The sequence below is a fragment of the Labeo rohita genome, chromosome 2 (assembly GCF_022985175.1).
Source record: "Labeo rohita strain BAU-BD-2019 chromosome 2, IGBB_LRoh.1.0, whole genome shotgun sequence".
Classification (NCBI taxonomy): Eukaryota; Metazoa; Chordata; class Actinopteri; order Cypriniformes; family Cyprinidae; genus Labeo; species Labeo rohita.
This window is the reverse complement of record NC_066870.1, coordinates 26,877,397-26,903,733: the sequence shown is the minus strand read 5'-3', so window position 1 is coordinate 26,903,733 and position 26,337 is coordinate 26,877,397. Positions and strand designations below refer to the sequence as shown.

General features: G+C 35.9%; 1 protein-coding gene across 4 annotated transcripts in view; it reads left to right on the top strand.

Moving 5' to 3' along the window:
- myo9b (myosin IXb) overlaps positions 1-25,534 on the top strand; it is a 33,427-nt gene extending 7,893 nt beyond the window's left edge. The window contains exons 3-42 of one of the 4 annotated variants that reach the window (XM_051133253.1): positions 992-1,086; positions 1,741-1,803; positions 1,907-2,006; positions 2,276-2,376; positions 3,489-3,612; positions 4,044-4,133; positions 4,326-4,442; positions 4,582-4,716; positions 4,818-4,939; positions 6,810-6,951; positions 7,078-7,273; positions 7,364-7,439; positions 7,569-7,661; positions 7,874-7,981; positions 8,166-8,205; positions 9,421-9,543; positions 9,766-9,846; positions 9,947-10,057; positions 11,361-11,483; positions 11,588-11,737; positions 12,825-12,949; positions 13,025-13,498; positions 14,637-14,724; positions 15,354-15,530; positions 16,523-16,611; positions 16,764-16,852; positions 16,986-17,170; positions 17,297-17,404; positions 17,498-17,668; positions 18,903-18,944; positions 19,044-19,155; positions 19,238-19,311; positions 19,487-19,676; positions 20,410-20,538; positions 20,630-20,735; positions 20,822-20,953; positions 21,964-22,087; positions 24,152-24,258; positions 24,396-24,523; positions 24,751-25,534. In XM_051133253.1, coding sequence (XP_050989210.1) covers positions 992-1,086; positions 1,741-1,803; positions 1,907-2,006; positions 2,276-2,376; positions 3,489-3,612; positions 4,044-4,133; positions 4,326-4,442; positions 4,582-4,716; positions 4,818-4,939; positions 6,810-6,951; positions 7,078-7,273; positions 7,364-7,439; positions 7,569-7,661; positions 7,874-7,981; positions 8,166-8,205; positions 9,421-9,543; positions 9,766-9,846; positions 9,947-10,057; positions 11,361-11,483; positions 11,588-11,737; positions 12,825-12,949; positions 13,025-13,498; positions 14,637-14,724; positions 15,354-15,530; positions 16,523-16,611; positions 16,764-16,852; positions 16,986-17,170; positions 17,297-17,404; positions 17,498-17,668; positions 18,903-18,944; positions 19,044-19,155; positions 19,238-19,311; positions 19,487-19,676; positions 20,410-20,538; positions 20,630-20,735; positions 20,822-20,953; positions 21,964-22,087; positions 24,152-24,258; positions 24,396-24,523; positions 24,751-25,013 — 5,103 coding nt within the window. In that variant the 3' untranslated portion in view covers positions 25,014-25,534. Of the gene's footprint in view, positions 1-991; positions 1,087-1,740; positions 1,804-1,906; positions 2,007-2,275; positions 2,377-3,488; positions 3,613-4,043; positions 4,134-4,325; positions 4,443-4,581; positions 4,717-4,817; positions 4,940-6,809; positions 6,952-7,077; positions 7,274-7,363; positions 7,440-7,568; positions 7,662-7,873; positions 7,982-8,165; positions 8,206-9,420; positions 9,544-9,765; positions 9,847-9,946; positions 10,058-11,360; positions 11,484-11,587; positions 11,738-12,824; positions 12,950-13,024; positions 13,499-14,636; positions 14,725-15,353; positions 15,531-16,522; positions 16,612-16,763; positions 16,853-16,985; positions 17,171-17,296; positions 17,405-17,497; positions 17,669-18,902; positions 18,945-19,043; positions 19,156-19,237; positions 19,312-19,486; positions 19,677-20,409; positions 20,539-20,629; positions 20,736-20,821; positions 20,954-21,963; positions 22,088-24,151; positions 24,259-24,395; positions 24,536-24,750 lie in introns of all 4 variants that reach the window. The other 3 variants (XM_051133276.1, XM_051133264.1, XM_051133271.1) reach the window with 3 other exon arrangements.
- The last annotated feature ends 803 nt before the right edge of the window (positions 25,535-26,337 follow it).

Sequence of the window (26,337 nt, the reverse complement as noted above, 5' to 3'; positions counted from 1 at the left end):
GAAGTGGGACACGGAAACTGCATGTTTAAAAACAAGTTTACAACTGGATAAAGTCCTAATTGATGGTAATGGTAGAGATGAAAGTATGCACATATTGAAAATCAATAGCAAGCCTGTTGTTACATGTTACACATGTCAAAGTCCGTCTACAGAAAGTTTAGTTTGCAAACTGCAGTGTGTATGTTCCTCACAAAATATCCGATATACAGTAATTTCAAAAACTCCCCTTATCTGCTATTGTTCTGGCAAAGAGAGAGAGATCAATATGCTCACTCAATAATGACTTAAATTTGGGTTTGTTGTTTACACAGCTGTCATTTGACTTTGTAAGACTTGAATGTAGCAAACAAGTAATCTTGAGTACTTTTATGGGTTTTTTGCCCATTTTGGAGCATGATAACCCCTACCATTTGTTTTCATTGTATTAAAATGAGTGGTTCAGAGCATTTAAAACATTGCTGAGTGTCATATGAGTTTTAAATGACATTGTTTAATAAATCATGACAGATTTAGCTTTTTTTGGGTGACCTATTACTTTTAACTGGAAGAGGAGGACATATTTAAGCATGGGTAAAATGTCCCATCAACAAACAGCAACATCAACAAACAAATCAAACTGACCAAAAAAAGCCATGTAAGATAGATGTGTTCATTTGTTTGTGAAGCCTGTGGGTGATATAAAGTAGTTCTGTGCTGCCCACGTAATGCTTTTTTTTTGACAACCTACATGCTGTGGTTTGACAACTTATAATAGTAATAATATTCTGATGTAAAAAGGGAGGCTGTTGGCTGTGGTTTCAGATCTAGTTTCTGTGATCGACAAGTTTGAAAGGCTAGTTAAACTGATTAAGTTAGGCCACCGGCTTGGCCTCAACACAAGAGTTGTCCATCAACATTCATGAAAATCATATCAGTGTTTTTAGTCTGAAATATTTTTCTGTGAGCTCAAAAGAATTTGCCTATCTGATGCATTCCTTTTCGGCTTCCTCAGGCCTTTGGAAATGCTAAAACGGCATACAACAACAACTCGAGCCGCTTCGGGAAGTTCATTCAAGTGAATTATTTGGAAAGCGGCGTCGTGAGAGGGTGAGTCATCTATGTCACCTCTACCCACTCTACATCATACCAGAACTCCCACGGCTTCTCATTGGTCACATGAGATTTTCTGAAATTGATGCTAATGTATTTTAATAATGTTTATTTATAGATGTGGCGCGGAACCACAAAACCAGTCATGATGGTCAATTTTTTAAAAATTGATATGATTTTGCATATCAAGTAAGCTTTCCATTGATGTATGTTTTGTTAGGATAGGATAGTACTTGTTTGAGATACAACTATTTGAAAATCTGGAATCTGAGGGTGCAAAAAAATGCATATTACTAATGAAAATATTAAGTTTTGATATATTTATGGTAGGAGATTTACAAAATATCTTTATGGAACATGATCTTTACTTAATATCCTATTGATTTTTGGGATAAAAGAAAAATCGATCATTTTGACCCATAAAATTCATTGTTGGCTATTGTTACAAATATACCAGTGCTACTTATGACTGGTTTTGTGTTCCAGGGTCACAAATATTATGTAATACTGCTAATTCATGTTCATATCCACCATACAACATGCATTTTTTGACCCCATTCCCCCACTTTTTTTTTTAGGAAGACCAAAAATGACATGCCATTGATTTGAATTGATCTAAAATTCCTAATAATGTTTTGTTCAATGTTTCAGTGCTGTTGTTGAGAAATACTTACTAGAGAAATGCCGCCTAGTGTCCAGAGGGAAAACTGAAAGGTAAAGGCAAAAACGTTACCTACATCCATGTTACATTTTAATTAAATGCATTGGAGATTTATCACAACATATATTCCATGTCTGTTTGTTATCTGACCTTCAGGAATTACCATGTTTTTTACTACCTTTTGATTGGGGCCTCAGAAGAAGAGAAAGATGAATTCAAGCTCCTGCTTCCTGAAGACTACCACTACCTCAAAGAAGTAACTCTCAGAACAGTCTTCACAGAGAATTAGTGTTCCCTAATAAAGCCATTTTAGTTTCAATTAGTGTTCATAATGCTCTCGATTGTCTTTTGGGCAATAGTAAGATGAAACAAGAGCAAATGGAGACTTCTGCTTAAGATTAAATTCTTCCAAGAATACATTTCCTGGGCTGTCCTACCCATTTTATTTATATAGTGACTCATTTATACTTAACTGTATGTCAACAATTATAATCCCTTAATTCTTTACTCCTCTGACCATCACAGGAAATCCCAATTTCGGAGGATCAAGCAGAAATGAAACATGAATTCAGGAGACTTCATCAGGCCATGGAGATGGTCGGTTTTCTGCCTCCAACCAAAAAGCAGTAAGTGAAATTTAGATCATTTTTAAATTATTGTTTTTTTATAATTATATTGACTTTGGTGTAGGACTGGCACAATTAATCGAATTTCTAATCGTGATTACAATTACAGATGCCACAATTATGTATTCGTTCAAAGGCACAATTACAACCAAAAAAAAAATCCACTTACATTATTCTGCTTTCTTAAGATGTGTGTGAGTGAGAGAGAGTGTGTGTATTTTTCCTACAGGTTGTCTTAAGGTTTTCTCATTGTTTTCATTTTTAAATGTTTACTTTATTATATTTAAAGAAGAAACTATATATAAAAATGTGGCATGCCTGGTATAAAGCTATTCAAAACATCATTCAATGTAAACTGTGATAATCGTAATTAAAAATTGCAATTAAAATTTCAAGAAAATAATCGACAAGTATGATTTTTGTCATAATCGTGCAATTTTTTTAATATATTCAATCTGAAATTAATGTAATTGAAATAATCTTATTAATTATTATCCCCAAATTAAGTGCAGTCATCTCAGAGGTTAAATAAATTATAATGTTTATAATGAGGAACAAACCTCATTTGTGGTTTATACCCTAATCTGTAATATTTATTTAGCCCTTTTAAAACCATTATGTTTACACTGAATTGTGCTTTAACAATTACCAGTAAACAGTGGATATCTATGTATACAGAATACGTCAGTGTGAATAAGATTTATGATGTCTAATTACGTTTGTCCTAGAGGGAAAGTCACATTGCGGAGAATTTACCAGCTGCTTCCGTGACTAACAAATGAAGAATTCTCCTCTGGTACAAGTCTGTGCTTGTCATAAAGGGGAAAATATATCAACTCTTTCAATATACAATGTGCTCTTTTTGCCATGACGACATAATTCAAAACTGCAACGTCAGACCTGACACATTGAAATCATATGAGCTGTTTTCCAAGCAACAGCAATGTTTTCGTATTCAGATGTTCTTTGTATATAATTCTGGCAGCTAATAAGTGTTAGAAACATAATTATTCAGACAAAATAGGAATGTATTAAGTTATTAAAGATCTATTAAAGATCTGTTCCCATGTGTCTTTGAGGCATCTTGTTAAATGATTGATGGTCTTTTCCAGGATATTCTCTGTACTCTCTGCCATTCTGTATCTGGGAAATGTGACGTATAAGCCAAAAGATGCTGGCGAGGGGCTTGAAGTTGGGCCAGATCATGTCCTTTCTGCTATCTCTGACCTTCTCAAGGTACCACTGGCCACAAGAGGCTGAACTTCTGTCTCTCCTATGGGTTCACAGTTTTTTTATTAATTGTGATATATCACACAGAAATACTTCAAATAGTAAAAGTCTATGGTAAACCTCCCCCCCGGTTCTGTGGAAAGACTGTGCAATACTAATTTTACAGCTAATTTTATGGGTCACCACAACTACATGACAAAGAAATACCATCATCATTACTAACCGAAACCCAAATATGTGTTGACATGTCATATTCAATGCATATTGTACAATCAAAAAAACCCTTTGATAATTTAGATTTAAATAATTGATCATAATTCTTTCAGATTCTTTCAGGCTTTCAGATTTTGCAATCGGAAGTCTGTTAGATCAGGTGACAGATTTCTGACATTCTCTGTTTGAATGCTGCTTTTTATGTCATTCCTGTTCAATTACAGGTTAAAGTGGAGCTGCTTGTGGAAGCATTGACTACAAGGAAAGCAATGACTGCTAATGACAGGCTGATCCTACCTTATAGCCTCAATGAGGTAACTTAATCTATTATGTGTTAGGTGGTACACATTGACATTTGCCTACTCAGTACCACCCATTCATTGACTAGTCATGTGTTAAATCTGTCATACTTTATCTGTGAAGTCAGCTGTTTGAAGAGGCTGCTCTATCCTCTCCATTTCTATTCTAAAAATCTGCTGACCTCATACTGAAACTCTTATCTTCAGGCCATCACTGCTCGAGACTCTATGGCCAAGTCTTTGTACAGTGCCCTTTTCGATTGGATTGTCTTGCGAATCAACCATGCTCTACTCAACAAGAGAGACTTGGAAGAGTCTGTCCCGGTATGAATCCTTTTAATATATTTGTTTATAACGTATCCAGTTTATATGGAAGGACTTGACTTAATTCATTCAGTTGAGGTGGCAAACTGAAAGCATCTGCTTTGACATTGTATTTTTTTAAATATCCTCTTCCTCATAGTGCTTATCTATTGGCGTCCTGGACATTTTTGGATTTGAAGATTTCAAGACGAACAGCTTCGAACAGTTCTGCATTAATTATGCCAATGAACAACTACAGTATTACTGCAATCAGCACATATTTACTCTTGAACAAGTGAGTTCTGATATCTAAGTTGTCGTTTGATTGACGTTTCCTCTAATTGTAGTGGACAGGAATTTCCACAGGAGAAACCTCATTCTTGCATTGTGTTTTAGGAAGAGTACATGGCAGAAGGAATCCCATGGCACAATATTGACTACCCTGATAACATTGGCTGCATCAGTCTCTTCAGCAAAAAACCTACTGGGCTGTTTTATCTGCTGGATGAGGAGAGCAAGTGAGTTCAGTCTCATTAAAGGAGAAGTTCACTTCCAGAACAAAAAATTACAGATAATTTACTCACCCCCTTGTCAGATGTTCATGTCTTTCTTTCTTCAGTCATAAAGAAATTGTTTTTTTAAGGAAAACATGTCAGGAATGTTGTCCATATAGTGGACTTCAATGGTGCCCGTGAGTTTGAACTTCCAAAATGCTTCAAGCTTCAAATGGCTCTAAATGATCCCAGCCAAGGAAGAAGGGTCGATTGGTTATTTTCTAAAAAAAATTCAAATTTATTTTAACCTCAAATGCTAATCTTGTCTAGCTCTGTGTGAACTCTTGTGTATTCTGGTTCAAGACAGTTAGGGTATGTCGAAAAACTCCCATCTTATTTTCTCCTCTAACTTCAAAATCACCCTACATCGCTGCAGAAGTACCGACCCAGTGTTTACAAAGTGAACATGAAAAGATGATCAAACGCTCTAAGGTAAAACAGTGATGTAGGATGATTTTAAAGTTGGAGGAGAAAATGAGATGGGAGTTTTTCAACATACCCTAACTGTCTTAACCAATTGTTTCACTAGATAAGACCCTTCCTCCTTGGCTGGGATTTTTTTAGAGCCCTTTGAAGCTGCATTTAAACTACATTTTGGAATTTCAAACTCACGGCCACCATAGAAGTCCACTATATGGAGAACACTGCTGAAACATTTTCCTCAAAAAACACAATTTCTTTGCAACTGAAGAAAGACAGTCTGAAAATCTTAGATGACAAGGGGGTGAGTAAATTAACTGTACATTTTTGTTCTGGAAGTGAACTTCTTGGAAGTATGGCTTTTTATTACTACTGTATGCATTGTTATATTTTGCAGTTGCTTAGGTTTTACAATGTTTTAGTTCTTTATTTAAACATTTCAAACCAACTTTGCAACAATGACTAAGAGAATATTAGTTCCTCTTAATGAAATAAACTATCCTTTTTAAGATTTAGTTTTTTAAAACACATGCAGAAAGCATTCAGATATATATTAAATACTGTTAAAAGCATGTGTGCGCTTTGGAAAAGGTATATAATCTGTTGATCCACCTCACGTATTTATGATGAATAGTACAGAATGTGAATTGTTAAAGGATTAGTTCACTCCAGTATTAAAATGTCCTGATAATTTACTCACCCCTATGTCATCCAAGATGTTTGTATCTGTCTTTCTTCAATCGAAAAGAAATGAAGGTTTTTGAGGAAAACGTTCCAGGATTTTTCTCCATATAGTGGACTTCAATGGAGATTGGCAGGCTGAAAGTCCAAATTGCAGTTTCAATGCAGCTTCAAAGGGCTCTACACAATCCCAGCCAAAGAATAAGGGTCTTGTGTTGCAACACGATAGGTCATTTTCTAAAAAAAGAAAAATTTCTATACTTTTTAACCACAAATGCTTGTCTTGCACTAGCTCTGTGATCAAGACTTCCCACTGAGTTTTTTTTTGCCCTAACCTACCTTTTTGAACCAGAGTACCGAAAAACGAACAATGCAAAGCTAGTGCGAGACAAGCATTTGTGGTTAAAAAGTTTATAAATTGTAATTGTTTTTTAGAAAATGACTCGTTGTGTTAGTTAAGGCTCTTATTCCTCAGCTGGGATCATGTAGATCCCTTTGAAGCTGCATTGAAACTGCAATTTGGAATTCAGCCTGCTAAAATCCATTGAAGTCCACTATATGGAGAAAAATCCTGAAATGTTTTCTTCAAAATCCTTTCTTTTCAACTGAAGAAACATCTTGGATGACATCAGAGTCTGCAAAATTATCAGGAAATTTGAAGTAATCCTTTAAGCCGATCTCTTGTTATGGGGTTTCTAGTAGTTAATAATATTCTGTGTTATTCCCTCTCTAGTTTTCCACAAGCCACAGATAGCACTCTACTAGAGAAGTTTAAGCAGCAGCACCAGGACAACCCGTTCTTTGTGCAGACCCCAGTGCGGGAACCAGCTTTTGTTATCCAGCATTTTGCCGGCAAGGTCAAATACCAGATAAAGGTAAAGGAATTGTCCCTGAAACATTTTTTTTCCCTTTGCGCAAATATTTGGAGTGTAGTTGTGAAACAAAATGTCTATGGTGGGAAAACAATATTGAACACCGTTTGGGATGTTCCTGCCCTGTAGGACTTCAGAGAGAAGAACACAGACCACATGAGGCCGGATATTGTTGCCTTGCTTCGTAGTAGTGAGTGCAGTTACCTCCGTCAGCTGATCGGGGCTAATCCAGTGGCTGTGTTCAGGTGGGGCATCCTTAGGGCCACGATACGCACGCTGGCTGTGTTTAACGAGGCCGGAAGAAGCTGGGCGCAAAAACATCCAGGTAACATCTATGCGATCTGCTAACACCTTTTAACTTACAGTTTGGGGAAGTGGATTACCATTGATTTTGACATGTTTGCTTCCATATCAGATCAGATCAGGCGATACTCCAGACGCTCTCTTGGGGAAATGAGGAGACCCAGCACTCTGGTAGAGAGGCTAAAGAGGTAAATGGAGTGGATCAGTTTCTATAGATGTGTGGCTTCTTGATGGAGCAGTGAATGTATGGCGACAGTGTTTGTTTTTATATAGAAATGGCCGTTTAACTGCTTATGAATGCATTTTGATTCCTACAGCCAGAAGTCTTTGATTGAGTTTTCTTTCGATCGCTCTGAAGAGGGTCCACTCGAAGCATTTGAGGACATTTTTGCATCTTTTGAAAATAAGAAGTAAGTTCACCATCAAGAATCTTTATACCAGACATCGGTTCTTCTACATCTGATGATTTCCTTCTGTGAATTAAGAGTCTAATTTCCTTTCTACTGAATGCATGTACTGTAAAATGGGTGTTTGGACTGACTAATTTCGGTCTTTATTTTATCATGTTTGTTGTATTTATCTCCTTTCTAATCTTTTCTGATTTGGGGTTGGGTTCAATCAGGGAATTGCATGCCAAAGTCCTCCAATCCCTTAAGCAGTTTGGTGGTGAAGTTCCTCAAAAGTTGCGTCTATCCACAATTTCTGTGAGGAAGTCTCGTCTCTTTACTCAGTGAGTGGGCCACGTGTTCTGTGACCATCTGTCTGTGGCGGCACCACTGCTTTCTGTTTCAGCTTGTGCTTAAGTGTCATTTAATTTGAAAACAATCAAATGGAATATTCTGTTTTTTTGTTTTTTCTCTTCAAAATCTTAATATTTTCTATCAAAATATTAACTGTATCTTACTACTTTCTAGGAGGAGCAGGCCAAACAGACACAAGCAGCTAATTCCTAAGGTAAATGCGTTTATCAAAACTTGGGATGCTATTTTTAACTGTATTGAAGGAGTGACCATGTGCGCTTGATACTTGTTGGCTGTCCAGCTCATTGAATAACAAAAAAAGAAAAATGAAAAAGAAATTTTACTATTCAAAGTCACACATAGTCACAATTTATATTTGTCTACAAAGCTAATATCAGGTACTTCAGAAACACACACTCACAAACACACAAATGGCTGTTTAAAATGCAGCTTTGCCATCATAGGATAAAATATGCACAAATATATTAAAATAGAAAACAGGTGTATACAGGTGTGCTGTTCTTCTGAACCCTCTATTCATCAAATAAACCTGAAAAAAATCTACTCTGCTCTTTTCAATATGATGATGATAATAATAATAAATGTTTTTGAGCAGCAAATCAGAATATTAGAATGATTTCTGAAGGATCATGTGGCACTGAAGACTGGAGTTATGATTCTAAAAATTCAGCTTTGAAATCACAGGAATAAATTACATTTTAAAATATATTCAAATAGAAAACAGTTGTTTTAAATGGAATAATATTGTTTTTGCTGTACTTTGGATCAAATAAATGAAGACTTGGTGAGCAGAAGAGAGTTCTTTAAAAAAAAAAAAAAACATTTAAAACTTTTGACTGGTACTGTATATTTTATATAAATATTTACCAGAATTTATTTGTTTAAAAATAACTTGTTTTATTTAGAAAGTAAATAAGTAAATAAAATAGTAATAAATTCTTAATGAAGTCAATTAATTAGACATGCTTTTGGTTATTTAATAAAACCATTAAAATGGAATCTAGAAAATTAATAGAAAACAAAGAATTTGGTAAAAAAAAAAAAATTTAACTGAATTTGAGGGAAAAAAAAAACATTTCATAGGGCCTTTTAATAAATTTCTGATTAACATTTTTTAGTTTAACCATTAAAACAGAGTCTTAAAAAAATAAAATGGAAAAAAAACAGTATCCAGAAGAATTAAAATGGGGAAAAAAATAATTTGGAAAAAAAAAAAAATGGAATTTGGGAAAAAATAAAACTGATTTCATAGGGCCCTAGAATTATGAGAAATAAATTCAGTTCAGGTATATCCAAAGTTGTATTTGTAGAAAATGTAAAACAATTTTTTTTTTTTTACTGTGCAATATATGTGCATGATTTTATATAAGAGATTGCACTAAATGTTATTCTGTTGTTTTCTGTACAGAATCTCATAGATTCACACTCTCTGAAGTTCATTATGGGCCTGACGCAGCACAACCGGGCGAACAGGTCCCTGCTTCATCTGCACACCAAGAAAAAACCTCCAAGCATCAGCGCTCAGTTCCAGGTTTAATATCATTATTATCTTAGTGTGGAAAGCATACACTCCTTCGTCATAGATCGGTTTGTTCCATCTCTGTGTGAAAGCCTCCTTTGTGGTAGTTGTAAATGAGATAAAAGGTTCAGACCCCCAAAGCTGTGGGGAGGTTTTGATATGATTTGCAGGGGTTTAATGGATGCTGATGGACGAATCAATGAGTCACATGCTTTCATGTCTTATACTGTCCAGGCATCTTTAAGCAAGCTGTTGGAAACCCTGAGGAAAGCAGAACCGTTCTTTGTGCGCTGTATCAGATCAAATGGTGAAAAGGTATGGTGAAGACCTGCTGTAATTTTAGCGATTCATCCCATTTTTGTGTATTGGGTTAAGGATCATTGCTCTTTATGTATGTTGGTGAATGTGTTTACAGAGGGAAATGCACTTTGATGATGCTCTAGTGCTTCAGCAGCTGAGGTACACAGGCATGCTACAGACGGTTCGCATAAGGAGGTCTGGATATGGAGCCAAATTCACCTTCAAGGTAATGTAGCGGACTGTTTTTAATTAATACTTATTAATTAGGCCTGTCAACTTAAGTAATTTTTAAAAAATTGGCTAAGTAACCAATTTGTTTATGCCCCTTGACCCTTGCAGAAATTTGCTACTATAGCATTTAATGTCAGTAAAAAAGAGAGGATTAAAAACATTAAAAAGCGACAGGTTAACAAACGGTTACAAAATGGTTTGCGGTGGACTGTATGCCAGTAATAGGCGTATATTGATTTTTTTACTTTACTCATCTGCTATAATGTTCTTGGTTTCATTTTCATATGAAGAAAATGTCCTCTTTGCAAATGTTGATGTATGCAATTTTTGGTTAATTACTTTTTTTTAATTTGTTTAATTGATCATTAAAGGAACAGTTCACGCAGGAATATAAATTTGCTGAAAAATGTACTCACCTTCAGACCATGCAAGATGTGGATGAGTTTGTTTTGCTATTGGAACAGATTTTGAGTAATTTAGCATTACATCATTTGCTCGCCAATGGATCTTTTGCAGTAAATGGGTGCCGTCAGAATGAGAGTCCAAACAGCTGATTAAAACACTAATTGATGCAACAGCTAAAAGCTGTGTGTTTGTAATAAACATCCTTCATTAAGACGTTTTTAACTTGAAATAGTTGCTTCAGGCTAAATTGTGAGTCCTCTATCCATAATATTGCTTTCTCCAGTGAAAAAGTTGTTTTGTCTGAATCAGGTGAGAAATATACACAGATCAAGCTCTGTTTACAAGTAAAAACAGCAGTTCTAAATAAAAATGTGATATAAAATTTTGATATAAGAGGACTTTTTCAGGGAAGTAACCGTTATTATGTATTAGGACTGTTAAACGATTAATCGCGTTTAATCGCATACAAAATAAAAGTTTGAGTTTGCCTATATATACATATATATATTAATTTGTGTGTGTTTATATATACATAATAATTACACACAGTACACACACATATTAGGCAAGCTCAAACTTTTATTTAGTATGCGATTAATCGCAATTAATCATTTGACAGCCCTATTATGTATTATGGACACACATTTTGCTTGTCATTCTGACGGCACCCATTCACTGCAGAGGATCCATTGGTAAGCAAGTGATGTAAAATATTTTTCAATGAAGAAACAAACTCTACATCTTGAATGAGTACATTTTCAGCAAATTAACATTTTTTGAGTGAACTATTCCTTTAACATTACTTTGAAATAATACTTTTTGTAACCATGAATGCAAATGCATTTCACAATTTCCTTTATACTGATGTGTTTTATTTTACAATGTCACCACAGGAGTTTACAGATCAGTTCAGAGTGCTGCTGCCAAAGGAAAGATCAACACCTCAACAGGATATCACTAACCTCCTGACCAAAATGGGATTACCCAGCTCTAGTTTTCAGATTGGCCGAACCAAGGTTTATTTCACTTTCACTCTTCATTAAGGAAATACTCACAATCTGGATTTTGTCATTCAGATCAGTTTTCAGCTTTTCATTTAACCGTCAATCTATGTGCACAGGTGTTCTTGAAAGAGTCAGAAAGACAAATACTTCAAGAAGCCCTTCATAAAGAAGTGATGAGGCGTATCATCATCCTGCAACGATGGTTTCGTGCCTGTTTGATGAGGAAGCAATATCTGCGTAAAAGGGAAGGAATTATAACCTTACAGGTACTATTCATTTGGTAATAGTCAAGTAATATTCTAACCTTTAAATAAACATAATACATAATATAAGCTTCAACGTTTGGGGTCAGTAAGATATAAAATAAATAAATTTTATATATATGTATATGTATATGTATATGTATATGTATATGTATATATATGTATATATATATATTTATTTATTTAAATTAACCAATAATTTATTTTGCAAGGACACATTAAATTAATTAAATATGTCACAAAAGGCTTCCACTTGCCAGTTGAACTTTGTTTTTGCACAAAACAATGAAACAGCACAACTGTTTTTAACATTGATAGTAATCAGCATATTAGAATGATGACAATAAAGACTAGATAAATGACTGCTGAAAATTTTACTGCATGTTTGATAAATGTGTCCTTGGTGAACATAAGAGACTTATTTCAAAATCATAAACTCTTACCATCACAAACTTTTGAACAGTTGTGTATTTTTTTTTTTTTTTTAATTTAGTCTTTCTTTTTGCTTTAAATGGATAGTTCACCCAAAAATGAAAATTTGTTAATTAGTGGTCATTAATTACTCACCCTCATGTCATTCCAAACCCAAGACCTTCGTTCATCTTCGGAAACCAATTAAGATATTTCTCATGAAATCCAAGAGCTTTCTGACCCTGCATAGACAGCAATGCAACTACTACGTTCAAGGCCCAGAAAGGTAGTAAGGAATACTATTAAAATAGTCCATGTGACATCAGTGGTTCAACATTAATTTTATGAAGCTACGAGAATACTACGAATATAGAACTTCCGTTCCAGCCGTTCTCGTTTCACAAAATTAAGGTTGAACCACTGATGTTGCATGGACTATTTTAACGGTGTCCTTACTACTTCTCTGGGTTTTGAATGTGTCAGTTGTGTTGCTGTCTATGCAGGGTCAGACAGCTCTTGGATTTCATCAAAAATATCTTAATTTGTGTTCATTTTTGGGTGAAATATCACTTTGAGCAAAAAAATAACAAGATTTAAGACTCATCATGAGGCTGAAACGGTTTATGGACCTGGTTGGGAAACACTGCAATAAATAATAATGAACTCTCTCATCACTTAGCGATCGTGGCGTTATTTGCGTGAGACCTACCGATCCAGAGCAGCTATTGTGATCCAGACTGCATGGCGAAGGTCCAAGGAGAGAGAGGAATATCTCAAGCGTCGAGAAAAACTCAAAGGGCAGACGTAAGTCCAAGTTTGCTTTAAGTGTTTTTTTACTTGTTAGTAAAACAGTATTAGTCATTTTGGTCTTACTTTCAGATCTCAGACAGAGCTGGGCCAAGTAAACAAGACTGAAGCAAAGAGACCAAGTCAGCCAAAGCAATTGCCTCAACTGCCTGATGAATCCCGCACACCAGATCGAAAGAAGAATGAGGAACTGAGGCCACAGTTAAACACGGAGACCAAACCAAAGGTCCCAATACAGCCTGCTAGAATCACAAAGCAACTCAGCATCAGTGAGGACAAGCCCGTACAAGATGATAAAGGCAGGATTGGGAAAAAGGAAAGACAGCCATCTCCTGGGGGCCTCCCTCGGCCTGTGTCGCTTCCACTGAACATGAGCCAAAGTGGTTCAGATGAAACTCAAAATGCTGTACATCTACAACGCAACAACAGGACAACCAGGTTGAAGGAGAAGCCTGAGAAATGGAAAGAGAGGAGTAGTGACGCAGCACATACGGAGAACAGTGCTGAGATACTACGAATTCAAAGCACTCGAAAATCGCATTTACGGTGAGACTTTTGTTTTATTTCTTTAAGTTAAGACTTACAAGTAACATTTTGTTGGCTTTTCTTTATTTTGTGACTCTGTGGAAGGCTTAATTCTGATTTCTGTAATCAATTATTTTTGTATAACCACTAAACTGTAGATTTGATTGTTGTACTTGAAAATATCATCAATATTTTGTGTCACTGATGTAGTAATGTATAATCAGTTGGTTATTATTACAAATTTTCTCCCTGCTAGACTTTATCTTGCAGTGATGACTGGCTGATGGTACATTTTTACTTATTTACAGTTGAGCTCAAAAGTTTACATACACCTTGCAGAATCTGCAAAATGTTAATTATTTGACCAAAATAAGAGGGATCATACAAAATGCATAATTTTTTTTATTTAGTACTGACCTGAATAAATTAATAATTAAATTTATTATAATTACCCTGTTCAAAAGTTGACACGCGCTTGATTCTTAATACTGTGTTGTTACCTGAATGATTAAAAGCTGTTTTTTTTGTTGTTCTTGTTTAGTAATAGTTGTTCACGAGTCCCTTGTTTGTTCTGAACAGTTAAACTGTCCGCTGTTGTTCAGAAAAATCCTTCAGGTCCCACAAATTCTTTGGTTTTTCAGCAATTTTTTGTATTTGAACCCTTTCCAACAATGACTGTATGATTTTGAGATCCATCTTTTCACACTGAGGTCAACTGAGGGACTCATATGCAACTATTACAGAAGGTTCAAATGCTCACTGATGCTCCAGAAGGAAAAAACGATGCATTAGGAGCCAGGGGTGTAAACTTTTTAAATTTAAAGTTCAGGGTAAATTTACCTTATTTTGTCTTCTGGAAAACCTCTAAGTATCTTCTGTAGCTTCTGAAGGGCAGTGCTAAATGGGAAAAAAGATATTTAGGCAAAAGAAGAAAAATGTACACATCTTTATTCTGTTCAAAAGTTTACACCGTATGTAAACTTTTGAACGAGCTCATTTTTATAAATTCAACTATTATTTTCTTTTGTGGACTATATGTAAACATCTTTTATGTGAAATATATTATTCAGGTCAGTACCTAAATAAAAAATAACATGCATTGTAAGTAAACCTATGACTTTAAACTGTATTGTACTGTACTGTTTCTGTTTCTTGATAGGAAGTGTGGCATTTCCCAGTCCCTGGATAATGTGTCCAGAGTAAGTTCTTCAGAGTCAGACAGCTCAGCCTCATCATCCAGAAATGAGGTACTGTTTAAAGCTAGTTATAGTCTGTCTGTTAAATCAAAAATGTTGTGAGAGAAAAAATTTACTCATTTTTCTCTCGTCCCTCAAAACAGATGTACACAAAACATACACTACCATTCAAACGTTTTGGTTAAGTAAGATTTTTTTTTTTCTTTTAAAGAACGGAATTCATTAAAGACATTTATGATGTTACAAAAGTTTTTTTTTTTTTTAAAAAAGCGGTTCTTTTAAACTTTCTATTCATACATACAGAGTAGAAAATGCATACAGAGTACTTATAGAATACATACAAAAAAATACATATTTCTGAAGGATCATGGATCAGACTGGAGTAATGGCTGCTGAACATTCAGCTTTGCTATCACAGGAATAAATTACAGAAAATATATTAAAGTCAAAAACATTTATTTTATATTGTAATAATATTAAATAAATGTAGATATGGTGAACGCAAGAAACTTTGTCCAAAAACATTTTAAAAGTCTTATCAACCACAAACCTTTAAACAGTAGTGTATGTTGAAAGAATTTCAGCTGTATTGATTATTTTACAGTGTTTATGGATAACTAGATCAGCAGGTAAAGGTTACGTTTTTTTTTTCCTCATCTAAACCGGTTCACGTATCATAGGTTATGGTTCGCAACCATAAGCGTCTCAGACACAAGCGCCGGCTAGCACGTCCCCGCAGCGGACTGAAGTTGGATCAGTCGGATTTAAGCGATACGGAGTACTGGAGTTTTCCCCTTCCTCCCATAACCCCCACCACTCCCAACCAGTCCGGTATCAGCTTGGTACCGCAGATTGTGGTAAAAGACTGACCCAGTTACAAAGGGACCATTAAAGCTGTTGGGTTCTTGCTTTTGCACGCAACAGCTAACATACCATGAGAATCAGCATTAGCTCAGTGCAGAACGTTTCAAAGACCTTTCTGTGGAAACCAGGCCGATCCTGTTCTTGGATGTCTCTGACTGGAAGCTGGTTTCTGACCTTTTTTGTTTCATTGTACATCGTACGCACACAGAGACTGCAGCTAGGTGTGCTAATGAGTGAATATAGCAAAAAATATAGTTAAGTTGTCGATGTTTTACTCTATATAAGCACATTCTGTCTTATATTAATGTTATATAAACTTTATTGTAACACTTACTTACTCAAAATGAATTCCAAGCTTTAACAGCTCCAGTATCTGCTTTGTGAGGTTTTAGTTTCTTATTTTATTTACTTGTTTACCACAGAGAATGATCTCACATTGGTACATACTGCAGCTCTTAACAGCTTTGCTATCTAATTTAACAGTAATTTTCATTCATTTACTAATAATTGTCAGGCATTGTACAGGTTTAACAAGACAAATTTGGTACAGCAGTATAAAATGCTGCTAAAATTCTGTAACCCATAGCAAAAAAGGTCAACATGGATCTTGGGATGCATTGTGGGAGGTTGGTGGTGGCACTAATTGGAGGAAATGAACTCAATCAATCTGCATTATCAGTGAACTTTATAGTTAGAAAACATTCTTCGCTAAATGGTTGTCAGCTAAACTGTTGTTTTGCATCCGCTTGAATGTCGTCTTGCTTTTTCCTGAGCTGTTTGTGGCTGGTTTTCTGATCTTGAATGCATGGTGGGACTATGGGAAACAAAGTGACGTATACTCTAAAAACTCATCAGTGTTATGTGTAGGTTTGATTGAGCGAGTGATTGTCAGGCGTTCAGGGTTTGGATAAATGAAACACTACTTTTTTTTCCTGCAATTTCTTGATCGTTTCATTGAGTCTCTCAACATGTTTTGGTCTTTCAGATCCAGTCACCTACAGAAGCTGATGGGTGCATGATTTCCACAAGGAGGGCAAGTGATGTTGTAATTGCACCGCCCAGTACACCAGAAAGGTGATCAGTCCTTTTCCATCAGCATGGTACCTTGCTGAACCTTGCTGTTGTAGATTTTACTTGAAATATCACAGCTAATGTGATTTTTGATGTTGATTTTTATCAGTCTTGAATATCTTACAAGTATGTTGCTTGCATTTTATATCCTGTAGGCGGGGGTTATTTAAAATTTTTAAGAAGCGAACACCCCAGGATGGGAATATAACTATGGCGAAGACATTGGGAGAAAAAGAAGAGCTAGGTTGAATTATTTGAATGAATAAATGCATAAATAAATAAATTGAAAATATAGTAGACCAGTTGTGAGTAAATGTTGCAGTTGCAATGACTCACCTCTTTTTCTCTCATTTACTTCTGTCTTTTTGGGCCATTAGTCAGTGGCTCTCAGTCCCATTCTTCACGTGTCAAGAACTCAGCCACTTTTCCTGGACCCCGTCGCAACCCCACCATTAAAATCAGCCGAGCCACTCGTGTCCAGGAGAAGTGGAATGCTTCCCTGGACAGAGAGATTACTGACAGTAATGAGCTTCGCCATTTGGATGAGTTCTTGGGAAATCAGGTTTGTGTTGATGTTTATGTTCTTCATCGGCTTGTTGAAAGGCATTCTGATAGTCCTGATAGTTTGTTGATAGTCATTAGTTTGTACTTTTAAGTACTTAATCTGTTGGTGTGGTGTTGAATTCAGATGAACGATCTAAGCACCCGCACAAAGGCACTCTCAGATACTGAGAAAATCTACTTTGAAGCCACCACGCAGTTCAGAGACACCATCAAAAGCATGTACTCCATATCAGTAAGTTTATCCACGCTCATCTGTAACTTTACTCTCATCATAGTTTTTGTAATGATCAAGTGTTTGTAATGACGTGTTCCCTTCACCCAAAAGAATCACAATATTGGCTATAAGGACCTGATGTCAGGTTACCAGACAAGGGTAACCTCTCTCGCAGGGGTGAAGAAGGCGTCTGAGGTGCCGCTGGTGGTAAATCTTTTTCAGTCAGTTCTGGATGGATTTATCAGAGGGGAGCTCAAACGACTGGAGATGGAGCCTTGTAAGGTAACTTAACAAGCTGTAAAGATTTCCACAGAAGCTTTGCTGTGCTGCAATATATTTTTGAGAAGGCAAGTTAACAGCAGATCGTCAAAGAATCTAGGCCTGCGGAATTCCATTAACAAATTAAGATTTCCACAAAAATCGAGTCCAATTTTGTTTTTTTCTAATATTTTTGAACAGCCTTCCTTATGCTTACCAAGGTTATTATAACATTTGTTGTAGCTTTTGATCAATTTAAAGCTAAATTAACAGTATTCGTTTAAAAACTGTTTTAAGGATTAGTTCACTCCTGAATTAAATTTCTTGATAATTTACTCACCCCCATGTCATCCAAGATGTTCATGTCTTTCTTTCTTCAGTTGAAAAGGAATTTTTTGAGGGAAAACACTTCAGGATTTTTCTTCATATAGCAGACTTCAATGGGTCCAAATTGCAGTTTCAGCGCAGCTTAAAACAGCTCTACACAATCCCAGCCGAGAAATGAGGGTCTTATCTAGCAAAACGATCGGCCATTTTCATAAAAAAAGTAAAAAATTGTGTACATTTTAACCACAAATGCTCATCTTGCACTAGCTGCGATGCGCATCTACGACTTTGGGCATTATGTAGTCATGTTGGAAAGATCACGCGTGGTTAGTTCTTCATGTGTGTGCTCCGGTTTAAAAAGGTATAGTAGAAAAACACCATCTTATTTTCTCCTCCAACTGCAAAATTGTTCGACATAGTTGTGTTACATTTTTTTGTAAAGGGCGTTTTTTTTTTTTGCGTGACCTTTCCAACGTGACTGCATAATGCATGAAGTCATGGATGCAGAGCTAGTGCATGACAAGCATTTGTGGTTAAAAGGTATATCCATTTTTTTTTTTTTTTTTTTTTTTTTTAAAAAAAAAAAATTTGTTTCGTTAGATAAGACCTTTATTCCTTGGCTGGGATCGTGTAGAGCCCTTTGAAGCTGCATTGAAACTACAGTTTAGACCTTCAACCCGCTGGCTCCCATTGAAATCTGCTATATGGAGAAAAAACCTGGAATGTTTTCCTCAGAAAACTTAATTTCTTTTCAACTGAAGAAAGAAAGACATAAACATGTTGGATGACGTGGGGGTGAGTAATTTCAGGAGTGAACTACTGCAGTAGTTCAGGTAGTGTAAGAAATTATGGTGCCAGCTTGCAAATTCACTGTGTCTAGTTATCATTTATCCTTAAATTTAGCTTATGTGCCTCTCTATCTAATTTTCAGGCTAAAGAGAGGAATAGAAGAAAATCTAAACGAGATAAATGTGTAAGTTATTTTACATAGAAACACGTTTATATTTATAATATATGATGTGAATACTTATTGCACCTCTTCCAAAATAACCATTTGTTTTTTTTCTGTAAGCCTGACAGCCCACTGGGTCACTTATTTAGCACATACCAGGTGACCATTATGCAAACATGTGACCAGTGCAACTCATACATATGGGGAATGGAAAAGGCCTATATGTGCAGCTGTAAGTATCCACCATCATTTTCCTTAAACAATGTAAACTGACAAGGATTCAGTAGTACTTCATACTGTGTTTTCTGTTTCAGCTTGTAAAATGGTGTGTCATAAGAAGTGTCTGAGCAAGATAACTGTAAATTGCACAGGTCACTGTGACAAGAAGGTAAGCACTGCTGCTGTTGTATTACGTTACATAGTATTACTCCATCACATATACACAGTGAAATTTTTGCCATAATTGGCTTAACATGATAGTGACGGAAGTTTAATTTCTGTTTGTAATAATAGACGTGTTGGCTCATATAGTTACAGTTTATTTGTACGTTTCCATTATTTAGAAGGAGGGTGAGCAGACTCTCCACTTTGGCGTACCTGTCTGCGTCCTGGTCCGCCAAGCTGACTCTGTACCATTTGTCATGGAGAAGATGCTGGTACATGTTGAAATGAATGGACTGTACACAGAGGGCATCTACCGCAAGTCTGGCTCAGCCTGCCGAGCCAAAGAGCTTCACCACTTGTTAGAGAAAGGTGATAGTGTGATTTGATTGCTCATCTCATTAGCAGAAATTAGAGGGTACTTCCTCCTGGTACATGTTTTTTAAAGGAACAGTTCACTCAAAAATGAAAAATGACTGAAATTTGGCTCAGTTAATGAGTTTGTTTATCAGTTCTCAGATTTTGAGAAATTTATCATTACATCGCTTCCTCACAACTGGATGCTTTGCAGTGAATGGGTGCCGTCAGAATGAGAGTCCAAACAGGGACTGAAACATCATAATAATACAGTCGAGTGAAAATCTGCATGTTTGTAAGAAGCAAATCCATCATAAAGATATATTTTAACTTCAGACTGGTGCTTCTGGCTGTAATATAAGTCCTCTATTCATAATACTGCATTGTTCAGTGAAAAGTCATCTTGTCTGAATCTGGAGAGAAATATGCACAGATCAAACACTGTTTACACTCAAAAACATTACAAAACAGTTCTATTTTGATGTGAGAGAACAACAGGGGATGGACTTTTTCCACTGGAGGAAGCATTATTATGGATTATGGATGGCACCCATTCACTGCAAAGGATCCTTTGAGGAGCGAGTGATGTAATTGTAAATTGCTCAAAATCCAGTTTTAGCAGATAATCATTTTTGGGTGAACTTTAAAGGTTTACAGTCTTTGTTATGTGCTTACTATTTACTGAAATCTAATTTACTTTAAAATAACTGGTTGACTGTTTTGCAATAACAAGTGTTTTTGCCCCCAGATCCGCAGAGTGTCAGTCTTGACAATTACCCTATCCACACAATCACTGGTCTGGTCAAACAGTGGTTAAGGGAGCTACCCGACCCACTTATGACATACAGCCTCTACAATGATTTTGTGTATGCTGCGGGTAGGTTTTCAGCCACATGCAATTTAGGGTGTGAATGCTAAATGTATGCCACACATGTTAGAAACAACAACACTTTTTCTTTCCTCTCCAGATCTGCCAGAAGCATCTGAGCGCTTGCGTGCTATTTACCGAAAGTTGGATGAATTACCTCCCTCAAACTTCTCTACTCTTGAAAGGCTTATTTTTCATCTTGTGAAGTAAGAAACCGTTGCATGTGAGTAAGGTGAATATTAGACTTCCTGTGCATTGCCTAACCACTTGCCTAATATCTTTTTATACTTAGAGTGCTAAAAGAGGAAGCTCACAATCGAATGTCAGCTAACGCTCTGGCGATCGTGTTTGCGCCCTGCATTCTACGCTGCCCAGATTCTTCTGACCCTCTTCTCAGTATGAAAGACATAAACAAAACCACTCTGTAAGAATCATTTTGTTTTCGTTTTTTTAATGACTAAATTGTGTATCTGGTTTGACTGATAGTAAAATAGGAAAAGGTATAAAGAAAATACATAATGGTGTTAAGCAGCAGATAATTTACTCACCCCCATGTCACCCAAGAAGTTCATGTCTTTCTTTCTTCAGTTGAAAAGAAATGAAGGTTTTTGAGGAAAACATTCCAGGATTTTTCTCCATATAGTGGACTTCAGTGGTGGCCAACAGGTTGAAGGTCCAAAGTGCAGTTTCAATGCAGCTTCAAAGGGCTCTACATAATCTCAGCCAAGGAATAAGGGTTTTATCTAGCGAAACGATCGGTCATTTTCTAAGAAAGAAACAAATTTATATACTTTTTAACCACAAATGCTTGTCTTGCACTAGCTCAACCTCATGCATTTTGCAATCACACTAGATGGCAGTACCGACCCAGTGCTTACAAAGCGAACGTGCAGAGAAAGTCTAATGCCCTTTACAAAATAAGGTAAAACAACTTTGGAGGAGAAAATGAGATTGAGTTGATCACCCTACCCTACGTTTTTGAACTAAAGTACACAGATGGAGAACTAACCACGTGTCACCTGTCCAACGTGATAACGAAATGCATAATCATAGAGCTAGAGCAAGCATCTGTGGTTAAGTATATAAATATTTATTATTTTAAGAAAATGACCGATTGTTTCACTAGATAAGACCCTTATTCCTCACCTGGGATCATTCAGAGGTTTTTGAAGCTTCATTGAAACTGCAGTTTGGAAGTTCAAACCATTGGGAACCACTGGAATCCACTACATGGATAAAATCCTGGAATGTTTTTCACAAAAAACGTAATTTCTTTGCGACTGAAGAAAGAAAAACAAACATCTTGGATGACATGGGGGTGGGTAAATTATCAGGAAATTTGTTCTCTGGGAATGAACTAATCCTTTAATAGTTCAACACTGACGTAGGCCACATTTTTCACATGTGAACCTTATGGTTAAAATTTATGTGCAGTTGTGTGGAGATTCTGATTAATGAGCAAACAAGGCGCTATAATCAGAAAATGGGAGAAATTCAGGAGTTGGAAAACGCAGAAGCTATGGCCATTAAACAGCTCAAACTCAGAAGGCAGAACACGGTAAGAAAAGCTTCATATACTAGGTTGCAAAATACACTACCATTTATTTATTTTTTAAATATAAGTGTTTTTATTCAGCAAATAGGCATTAAATTGATCAGCAATGACAGAAAAGACATTTATAAGGATACAAAAGATTTTTGTTTCAAATAATTGCTGGTCTTTAGAACTTTATATTCAACAAAGCATGCTGAAAATTATCACTACAGTTTTCAGCAGCAAATTGTTTTCAAAATTGATAGTAATGGGAAATGTTTCCTGAGCATCAAATCAGCTCATATTAGTAAGATTTCTGAAGTATCATGTGACACTGAAGACTGGAGTAATGGCTACTAAAAATTCAGCCTTGCTGTAACAGGAATAAATTACATTTTAAAACATATCCAAATAGAAAACAGTTGTTTTAACAGGGTCCCCATGCGTCCTTAAAATACTTGAAAGTTTGTGAAACTGAAAAAAGTTTTTGAAAATAAACATGCATAGATACAGGTCCTTGAACGTGCTTGAATTTATTTTGTGCAAGAAGTTTTCTGGGGGAAAAAATCCATATTATTCCCTCCATTCCACTAATGTGTTAATTCGCCAACACTTTGTGGCCCATGCATACTAGCTTGCTTGATTTACATTATATACACGTATTTGCGTGTTACGTTAACTTAACGTTACATGAGCCTAAGCTATTTTCAGTAAAATCCATGCAAGTTAATATTTCAAATGAGAAAAATAAATAAATAAATAAATATATAGATATATATAGAGAGAGAGAGAGAGAGAGAGAAATTTATATGTAATTTTTCTTTTTCTTTTCTTTTCTTTTTTTTTGTTGCATAGTTCTGTTTGACACGTGAAAACTGTAAAAAAAAAAAAAAAAAAAAAAATCTATAAATAAAATAATGTATCTTCCAAGGTAACACAATGTTACCTTGCTCCCACTTGAAATGTGTCCCCACAGTCCTTGAATTTGAGGGTATTGGACCTGGAAGTTCCCTGAAAGGTCCTTAAATTTGAAGGTGTGGGAACCCTGTTTTAAGTTGTATCATTGTAATTTTATACTTTATTTTTGATCAAATAAATTCATCCTTGGTAAATATAGGATACTTCTTCCAAAAGCATTTTTAAATCTTACCAACCGGTAATGTAAATAAAATATCACACTTCAGGAACAGTAAAATAAGTACTGTAGCATTGAAATTATGCAATGCCATTTAATCAATACCACTTTTGAAATTAAGCTAAAATTTGCAATATAGTAACACAAAACACTTGTTCACCTGTATACAGTATATAACCATATTACACCTCTAACTGTTAAACCATAGATTAGATGTCATGGATTGAATCTTTTAGTAGAAAGATGACGCTTATTATTCTGATTTGTAATGAATCTGATATATTGTGTAATTATTACATTTAGTAGCCTATGTGGCAACCATTTTATAAAAGCAGTAAACCACACAAGGCTATGCTATTCCTATTACCATCATAGCTGTGGACATCCATTCATATTAACTAGTGGTTCTCAACTCCGGTCCTCGGGGCCCACTGCTCTGCACATTTTGTATGTTTCTGGATCTAACACGCTAAATTCAATTCATGGATCTTTCTGCTAATGAGCTGATGATCTGAATCAGGTGTGTTAAATGAGGGAGACATACAAAATGTGCAGAGCATTGGGCCTCAAGGACTGGAGTTGAGAACCACTGATATTAACTATTCATAATGTAGCAAAGCCTCACGCACCTCATTGCTTAAATCAGGGGTTTCCAAACTCGATCCTGGAGGCAAGTGTCCTGCAGAGTTTAGCTCCAACCCCAATTAGACACATCTGAACCAGCTAATCATGCTCTTACTAGGCATACTAGAAACGTCCCACCAGGTGTTTTGAGGCAAGTTGGCGCTAAACTCTGCAGGACGCCAGCCCTCCAGAACCGAGTTCGGGCAGCCCTGGCTTAAATGTACTGTTTGTTCCATTTCTAGTCTAATAATCAGCATCTTTGTTATAACAGTTTGCAAAGTGCACCTCATGGCTCTCATCTTACATGATTTCTTGATCTCATTTTCCAGATATTTGAGCGGCCAAAATATGATTCAGATACCTTCTCCTTGGACAGAGACGAACTTGAAATCGAAAAGAACCTGATTGAGAGAATCAAGTCCCTTAAGAAGGAAAAGTGAGTTGGGAAATTAATATTTAACATTTTATTACTGCATTTGGATTGTATGTTAAAGCCCATTTTTTTGTCCAGGGGCTGGTGGTTAATTAGTACCTCTGTTGTACAGTTCACAACGTAATCTGTTTGTGTTTCAGGAACGATTTGGCTTTCAGACTGCCTGAGTTTGACCAGGACAGCTCTGATGCTGAGAACATGGACTCTGAATCTTTAGTCAGCTCTGAGAGTCTACTAGAAGACCATTTTGTGAGTTTGGACTCGGAAGGTCAGTACTAAGGTACAGGACGTTTTAATTACATTATGCTTGGACGCCCCGCATGCTCTGTGTTAAAAAGGGCTTGGATTTGCTGCTCTCGCGGTGAGCTGTTGAGCTTCAGTTATTTAACCTGCTGTTTCTCTAACCACGTTTTGCACTGCTGCTTTTACATGAAATTCACAATTTTTTGTTAATATATTTAGCCCCCAGTGTCTAATCCAAAGCATGTCTTTCAGCAAACATTGCCTTGAACAGCTCCAAGCCAGAGAAACCTGCTAAACCTCCTGATCCAACACATGATCCCAAAACAGGGAGCAAACAGCCTGCTGAGGAACGGAACCAAAGCCGCTCCGCCTCCCGCCGAGATGGAGTCCAGTCCATGTGTGTCATCCAGAGCCAAGATGTCCCAGAATCCCTCGCCTCCTCCATTTCTGCAGGCAATCAGGGCAAGAGACGATTTTCAGAACTTGACATTCCTTTTATAGATGAGGATGAGTGACATCAAGTTACACCGGAAATAATATTCTGGGATCCTGGTATCCCATTTCTGACCATATCAACACTCACTTTGTTTTGAGGAATAAATCAGATTCTGGGTTCATGCATGCTGTCTTAAACCATGTTGTCCTGTTGTGTTAAAAGAATATTTGTAAAACAAAATGATTTTTTTTTTTTTTAAACATAAAGCCATAATTATTTCATTTTGCCAAGACTGTTTAAGCATTCTTTATAATCTTGGCAACATTTTGGTAGTTTAAAATATTTTATTCATTCTTTTTTTCTTTGTCAAATGCAACTTCTTGTATCGACCATATTGGAGTTACGTAGGCCTGTATTATGATTATTTTTATAGGCACATGTTTGAGAAGTCATAGTCCTTTATTCTTCTTGCAAACAAAGAACTGTAGAGAACTGTTCTCTTAATTAATGCATTATTCTATCAGTTGTTTTCTGTGAAATTATTGTATGTGGTGTAAATAGTTGTAAAAACCAGTGCTTCCTTAAAGAAATCAAATCTGAGTCTCGTGAATATTTTTATATTGTTAATTTTTTTTTCTGAGGAGATGAAGATGTTGGAAATAATATCATCACTGTTCTTGCATGCATGTGTGAAGTGCACTGCCGAAGCTGCTGCAAGATATCATTTTTATTTTTTTTAAATGCACGGTTATCCACAAGATTTTAAGAGATTTTCTTATCTGCAGTCAATTTACTTTTGTTTTAAGGAGAAATCATACATTTTTAGTGTCATAAAGGCATATGTTTTATTGTGTAAGGTTAGTACAGATACAGTTGAGGTCGAAAGTGTAAATACACCTTGCAGAATCTGCAAAATGTTAAGGGAGGGATCATATAAAATGTGTGCTATCTTTTATTAAGTACTGACCTGTATAAGATATTTCACATAAAAGACATTTGCATGCAGTCTACAAGAGAAAATAGTAGCTGAATTTATAAAAATGACCCCGTTTAGATCCCACAAATTCTTTGGTTTTCCATCATTTTTGTTTATTTGAACTCTTTCCATCAATGACTGTATGATTTTGAGATTCATCTTTTCACACTGAGGGCAACTGAGGGACTCTCATGCAACTAGTACAGAAAGTTCAAACACTCGATGCATCAGAAGGAAACAAATGATGCTTTAAGAGCTAGGGGGGGTGAAAACTTTTGAAATTTGAAGATCAGGGTAAATGTAACTTATTTTGTCTTCTGGGAAACATGTAAGTATCTAATATAAGCTTCTGAAAGGAAGTACTAAATGAAAAAAAAATATATATATATACATGTTTTAATTGTGTTCAAAAGTTTACACCCCTGGC